General features: G+C 45.4%; 1 protein-coding gene across 1 annotated transcript in view; it reads right to left on the bottom strand.

Moving 5' to 3' along the window:
- Nucleotides 1-469: 469 nt before the first annotated feature.
- The window catches only part of LOC129015212 (ubiquitin carboxyl-terminal hydrolase 31-like), a 60,099-nt gene continuing 53,199 nt past the window's right edge, over nt 470-7,369 (bottom strand). The window contains 4 exon segments of the mRNA XM_063654286.1: nt 470-2,928; nt 2,930-4,042; nt 4,044-4,452; nt 6,853-7,005. Of these exon segments, the coding sequence (XP_063510356.1) occupies nt 2,889-2,928; nt 2,930-4,042; nt 4,044-4,452; nt 6,853-7,005 (1,715 nt within the window). The 3' untranslated portion in view covers nt 470-2,888.

Raw genomic sequence — 7,369 nt, 5'->3', positions numbered from 1 at the left:
CAAACATTACAGATACAACATTACTGTTGGTGATTATTTTGTGCCTACCAGGAGATGACTGCTCTAATCAGGCCCATCTAGATGTCAACCAGAAACCCAGGCCTATCATCCCTAGCAGATAATTTTTAACCCCAAAGCACATACACGCTCATTGTGCTAAATATTGTTGGGAAAATTAAAAAAAAAAAAAAGAAAGAAACCAACACCAAGTCCCCAACCCTACCAATGAACTAAATTGAATCAAGTAACTATTTTCCCACAAGATACTTTCCACCCCAAAGAGCACCTCCAAACTTTTGGGCCAAATAACCTTTCCTGTGGCCTGAAGTTGTACCTAGTTGTTGGAGATAATGAAATTTTCACTGTTTACCAACCATGGAAATAAAATAGCTTCATGATGTCTTGACAATGCCATGATACTTCCTGATTTTTTCTATTAAACCTGAAACAAGGACTAAACTCCATGACATACAGTGTATAGACACTGACATTTTATTCCAGATCCCATGGAAAACCAAAGGGATCTGTAGAAACTTTTTTCCTTTTTAAGTCACTAGACATCGTGGAAAACCCATTCCTAGATAACTCAAGAATAAAAATATTTACCACTGTGAAAATTAAACTAGTTTCTATTAATGTTTAACTACAGCAAAAAAGAAGTGTTATTTAAAAACTTTTGTCTAGTCAAATTATAATTGTTTCAGAGATTCAGACAGGAGACTTCAAATGAGATCTACCTATTAAACAAAAATGAGAGGTTTGAGTTAGACATTCAATTCCTTATATAGATGATCTCTTATTTGGTACATCTTTTTCAGGAGATAAAAGCGATACAGAAAAACGAGAGCGGTGGCTACACACTGATGGGGATGTGATGTGCTGGGCTGAAAGCAATGACAGCATCCAAGGCAGCCAGTTGCCGCAGATGTACTGAGCAGATGAGAGTGGTGCTGCTTTGAGAACCCACCAAAATCTGAACAGTAAAACCAGGACACCCAGTGAAGAGGTGAGTACAGGGCTGAGTGCAATGGACAACAGGCTCGCAGTCAATGCATCACATGGAGCACTGTGGTAACTTTCACAAGGCTAAACGTCTAAATCTTAAATACTGCCAAGGGTCTAAAATTCCAGCTACCCTCAACGTTAAGTGGCCTCCAGACTTGCAAGTTACCAGCTAATGCGCAAATTAGCAGCAAAATAAAGTAACCTACTAAAAACTTTTCCCAAGAGATATTCTTGGGGGGGGGGGCGGGTAAAAAAAAAAGGTAGTGCAGAATTCATAGCTATGCATGCATATGTGTTGTAGTTAATTCACACACACATACTAAATACTGAATACTGAAAAGGGAGGTTATATATGGATCTCTGCATCAAGGGTTCAAGAAGAACTTGAAGAGTCTGACGAAAAACACTAATATTTAAAAGCACATAAACTTAGCTTGCTGTATTTACTGCCAAAGTGACAAATGCTATTCAGAGAGAATCAAGACCCTCACTCTCTTGACATTTAAAAAAAAAAAAAAGCTAAAAATTGAGCAGGAAAGTATTGCCAGGAGACCTTGAAAAAGCCTGCAAAACTATATATTTTGCTCATCTGTGAGAGTTTTTTTTGGTGAGGTTCTCCTTTGTAAGAAATGCAATTTGCACTGACACGGCCAGATGGAACACACTCCAAAGCCTGCTTGTGAGTTCTGGGCATGAGATGAAATCTTAAGAACAAAGAAGAAATAATAAATGAGTTACCGAAAGGCAGCCCTAACAGAGACTGACAGACAGGATCTGAAGTGCATATGTAATATTTGATCACACAACGCTTCAACATACCACCATTGGCTTTTGGCAGAAGGCAACTTCTTTCCTCTCCAAGCTACAAGATGAGGGAACATGAGCCCACAGACACAGGGCATCGTGGAGCTTCCCACCTCTAACGGAAAAATGCAACACCTCACAAGGAAAATGATGTCCAGTCTTTCACCCAGTTTAGAATCTAGAAGTTTTTTCCAGGAATCTGTCAAAGGTGTTAACTGCTCTACTACAGTGCAAAATTCCAATAGCCTTAGCTAGTAATTTCAGAAGGAAAAAAAAATAAATCAGTGACTGGCTTTCTGGCTATCCAATCTGCCACCTCTTAGGACCTATCCCAAGAGTCAAGACAGGTTTTGGTGCACACGTCGCCACAGAATATGAAGGTGGTGAAAGGCTTCATTTCTACCTCGAAAACGTCTATCTGTGGCAGTAGGAGAAATGACACAGTCACCCACATGGCACCTTCCTCTTTAATCCATTTACTGGTGTGCATCCATGCTAGACTAGCTGAGTATATACCTGAAAAACATTAGTGTTAAAATATCGCCCTTTACAAAGACTGGTAGATGGTGCGAAAGTGCAGAAAGCAAGAGTTTTTCCCTCGATTTGTTTCATTGTTAGAGTCACAGTTTTTAGAGCTCCTGGTGCCACCCACAATCCACAGTAAGGACAAGTCCTGCTCAGAAGAAACACGAGTCAGCTCCTTCCTCCTTCTACGCACTAATGGTAGCTTTACTGGTTCACAGGTTTCAAAACCCTCATATCCAAAGAAAGTCATTAGAGTTCTCTAGAAAGAAATATGTACAATTGCTAAAGGGACCATCCTGGGTATCATCTACAATTATTCCAGTTAGCTTGGTGTCAATGTTTTGCCTATGGCTGTTATTTGGTTCAATGGCAGAATAAGGCGATGCTTTGAACAATTTACAATTGAATTAGACACAGACACGCACACACACACACACAGACACACACAGTCGGGCATGTGACAAAAAAGTACAAAACAGGAGGCTTTGGTGGGAGGGCAGGGGTTCTAAATAAATAAACATCTTTACAGATAAAACACTTTGATTGCAGAAATATCACTGAGGTTTTTGAGAAGGCCGTGCAGAGGCTTGCATGCGATAACTTTTTTGAGGATTTCTCTGCAGACTGCCTGCCACCCGGAGATGAGGGAACTCCAGAGTCTAGTTGGGAACAGTTGGATTTGCGAGCGGACAGCAGGGAATGTTTGGCAGAAGCAGGGTCCTTGGAGACAAGCTGCTCTTTTCCCGTTATATTTGCATTTGGCTGCTTGGAAGCTAGAGGCTAGTGGCCTTTCTCTGCCTTGTCGTCCCCGGTGTTCTTACAGACGGACTTCACAGAGCTCCCACCAGCCTTTTTAGAGAGCAAGGCTGTCTTGCCAAGATCTGTCAAGCGCCGGGTTTCCTTCTGTCTCAAGGCTGATTTGAAGGAGGACAGCCCTTTGTCCTCAGACTTGCTGTCCCTCTTCAAACCAGACTTGATGCTTGTGCTGGGGGAGCGCAGGCTGGCCATGGAGGAGCTCCGCACATGCTTCCCGGCCCCCCTGCCCTCCCCTGCTCGGGCCTGGCCCACCCGAGGGGAGTTGGGTTTGGAGGTGGAGGTGGCGCTGGCTCTGTCAGAACCCAAGCTTTGTCTGGAGCCCTCTCTACTCAAGCTCCGGTCTGAAGTCCTGCTCTTCCCAGGTGGGAAAGGGCTCCTTGTGGCAGGGCCCGAGGCCTTTTTGGCAGATGTGGAGGAAGCAGTGTAGGTGAGGGTCGATGCTGACTTCTGCTTCTGTGGCGAAGGAGATGACACGGAGTCCTGAGATTTCGGGGATGACTCCTTTTTGGGTTGGGCAGGGCCAGGGGATGAATGCCGTCCACTGCCCCTGGAAGAAGAATCTGCTTTGCTGCGGGAGCGGGAGGGCTTTAGAGAGACTTTTACAGGAAGAGGAGAAGAAGGGGATGTACTTGAAAGGGATGACTCCTGGCTTGCCAAGGCCGGTCTCCCCTTCCGCAAGCTTTTCTCTGGCTCAGAAGTGCCTTTGGAATTGGGGGATCTCTTAGTTGTGCTCTCTGGTTTCTTTGCAAGTAAGCCTGGGTGGCTGGGGGGTTTCACCTCTTTGACTGGAGAGCTGTCTACGGAGTCGCTCTGATCCACATAAGCGATCTGATTATTGTTATCAAATGGACTAGAGAGCGGGGGCAGGCGGTCCCCTTGTGCTGAATGTTTGCTGTGTATCTACGACACTGGAGTTCAATCTGCGGGTGTCCGATTCATCTTTGAACACACCTTCCATGACAGCCAGAGGGGCCCGGCCCACAGCCTTGTGCTCACGGTGACTATGACTGTCGCTTGGTTCCTGGTGACTGCTAGAAAGGTTCCGCAAGCTACCAAAGCAAGAGAGAGAGACCTTGTCATCCGCTGCCTCCCCAATCTTCTCCAAGGTGGAAGCAGAGCTGTGAATTGGCGAATCCCCTGAAAATCGGGATGGAGAATTGGAGCGCATCTGCAGCTTAGCAGACAGGGACCATGAAGGTCTCATGCAATTTTCATTGACCGCCAAGGGGCTGGTGACAGAAGATCTGGATGACAAACTCTGACGCTGGACACTTCTCACAAATGGTCGAGTTGAAAAGCCTCCTGAACACAGTAAAGAGAATACTGTTAAGCTAAGCCAATGAAGACATTCTAACAACACTGTAAGACACTGAAGGTGAAACAAAGGTAAGCCTCATGGGATGAAAGGAGCATGACCTTCAGAGCCAGTCCATCTGGGATCAGGGAGTCCCTGTGTGGCTTTGACTTGTCTGAGCCCAGTTTCCTTATGTATAAAATAGGGACATTCTAACTCAGGATCATTCTAACACAGCAAACTTCTATTCGCCTCCTTGCCCTACATCAGGGCTCGGTATAACTTTTCCTGTGAAGGCCTAGACAGCAGATGTTAGGCTTTGCAGGCCAAACATTCAACTCCGCCACTGCTGCATGAAAGCAGCCACAGGTAACACGTAAGAAAACGTGTCTGACTGCGTTCCAAAAATCTTTACAAAGAAAGGCAGTGGGCTGTATTTGGCCTATGGGGCTACAGTTTGCTGACCTCTGGTCTAACTCACAGGGCAAGTGTGACGATTAAACACAATCTTACAAGTCCTGTGCCCAACAGAGCACCTGGCACTCCATAGATGCTGTGAGCTATTGACCCAGCTTCATTACCTTCCTGAAGGTGATCTGGGGCTCACAGAAATGAAGTCCTTGACCAAGATTACACAACTCATTAAAGGAAGAGCTAATACCAGAACCCAGAACCCCTTGACCCCCCGCACCACTCAATTCCACATGTAAGCTGGCCTGTCATTGTTGACTACAGATGTGGATCAACGCAAAGAGCTAAAAAGACTTGGATATCATATACTCCTATTTCCAGTGACTTAAAACTTCCAAAAAAATATTCATAATCAGAGGCCAGGTGTGGTGGCTCACGCCTGTAATCCCAGCACTTTGGGAGGCCGAGGCGGGCGGATCACGATGTCAGGAGATCGAGACCATTCTGGCTAACATGGTGAAACACCGTCTCTATTAAAATCCAAAAATTTAGCCAGGCGTGGTGGCAGGTGCCTGTAGTCCCAGCTGCTGGGGAGGCTGAGGCAGGAGAATGGCGTGAACCCGGGAGGCGGAGCTTGCAGTGAGCCGAGATCACGCCACTACACTCCAGCCTGGGAGACACAGAGAGACTCCGTTTAAAAAAAAAAAACAAAAAAAAACTCATAATCAGAACCACATACTCCTATTTGGTGTGGCTCAAAACATCCTAGGAAAATATTCTAAATTAAATTTTCTACACAATGATACTACAGTTGTGATATTTACAAAATTCTGTCTTTATAGAACTTAAGAGATAGGCTCTATTCTGTGGGCACCACCCAGCACCATTATACAATGATGATGCTTAAAAGGATATTGATTTCACCAACTGCACTGCTTAAAAATAGATTGAGGCAAACCTTATTGAGGCTTATCGTTAAAATGACAGTGAATTCTAAGTTTAAAGGCAGTACTGAAAATAACTGCCTGAACAAGCAAAGGTTCACCAGTCAGTTTTCCATAAAATGTGAGGAGCCGGAAGGAGCTTAGGAATTGCAGTCCAATGTTTTTATTTTACAAATAAAGAGGAAGAGGCAACAAGCCAGAAGAGGTGGCAGAGCTAGAGCTATGGTGCAGCTCTCTTCACCTGGCATTCTTCTTCCAGACTACTGCAATTTTAACTCAATTTCATTTTCTCAGAATTACAGTGATCGAAATGCTGGCTGCAGACTGAGACTTGGCAGATTGAGTCAGTGTGCTCATTATAGAAGCTGCACTCACTCCTCCTTCCAGCTTCCAGTACTGTGGCTGCCTGGTCCTTCCCACACCACCTGGGTCCCTGTCGAAACTAAGGTCTATCCTGCCATTACCCAAGCAGAAAGTGAAAGTTTAAAAAAAAAAAAAAAGAGTTCAATTTTTATCAGACTTTTTACTATCTCTATGCAAAGGCAACAACAGTTTTTGTTTTAGATGCTTCTGTACTAAAAAGAACATTCCACAGCTTCCTCCCTGGGGAGCAGCATGGTGGAAAGGTGAGGCTCTCCTGGGGCCAAGAGAGCCAGGGGCCTCCGTGCCAAGCCTGGAGCCGACTCCCCACCAGGGCCTGGGCAAAGCACAAACTCTCTGAGCCTCTTCCAGCTATTCTGCTTTTTAAAACACTTTGGGGGGAAAAAAAAGTATACATTGGTATATAAAGCTCCAGCCTCCACAAGAGACCTTGCAAGTGGAAAATAATGAAGTGGAAGGAGAAAGTACTGGGACACAGGAAAAGCAAATGACTCCGTTAATACAAAATGCTTCTTAGGATCATAACTCACAGCTACATAGCTCCACTCCCTGTAGCTCCCTTTGGGTTCTCCTACCATCTCCTTGGGACTTAGCTCCTAGGAAAAACACAAGGGACTCTGCTGTGTCTGTGAGTTACCATTCTGGAAATTTGTCACCAAAACCCACACCCACCATCATCTTCACTCCTTTCTCCAGTCATCTCCACGGACTCAGAGAGCGACGCCAGGGAGGTGTGTCTGGTGGAAGCTGCAGAGGTCACGCTGCCTGGCTTGCTGCCCGGGAGTCGGCTCACCCAGTGTTCACACAGGGAAGAACTCGTGGAGCCTGCAGAGAAGAAAACAGGCATAGAGGTCAGGTTGGGGTCCCTCGGCCAGCCCTGAGCCACACACACCCTCATGAAGGTGCTACGAGCTGAGCTGGGGGGCGCTGATGTCCTCACCCCGAGGTCAGCATCAATTCCCAGACCCTGTGTCATGTCGTGCCTTCCCGAATATCCCCAGTTAAGATGAAAAGATGTAAGGCAGACTTCCAGACGCATGAAATTTGTAGTAATAAAATGCAAGGATAGGGATGAATACTTTATAATGTAAGTCTGAGTCTAAAGAATTGGCAAGAGAATGGAATAGACAAGCATTCATACATTCACTCTACAAATATTTATTAAGCATCTACATGCCCAGCACTGCTC

Source organism: Pongo pygmaeus, chromosome 18 (genome assembly GCF_028885625.2).
Source record: "Pongo pygmaeus isolate AG05252 chromosome 18, NHGRI_mPonPyg2-v2.0_pri, whole genome shotgun sequence".
Lineage (NCBI taxonomy): Eukaryota > Metazoa > Chordata > Mammalia > Primates > Hominidae > Pongo > Pongo pygmaeus.
Note: the sequence above shows the minus strand (reverse complement) of the source record. Positions and strands in the feature narration are given on the sequence as shown.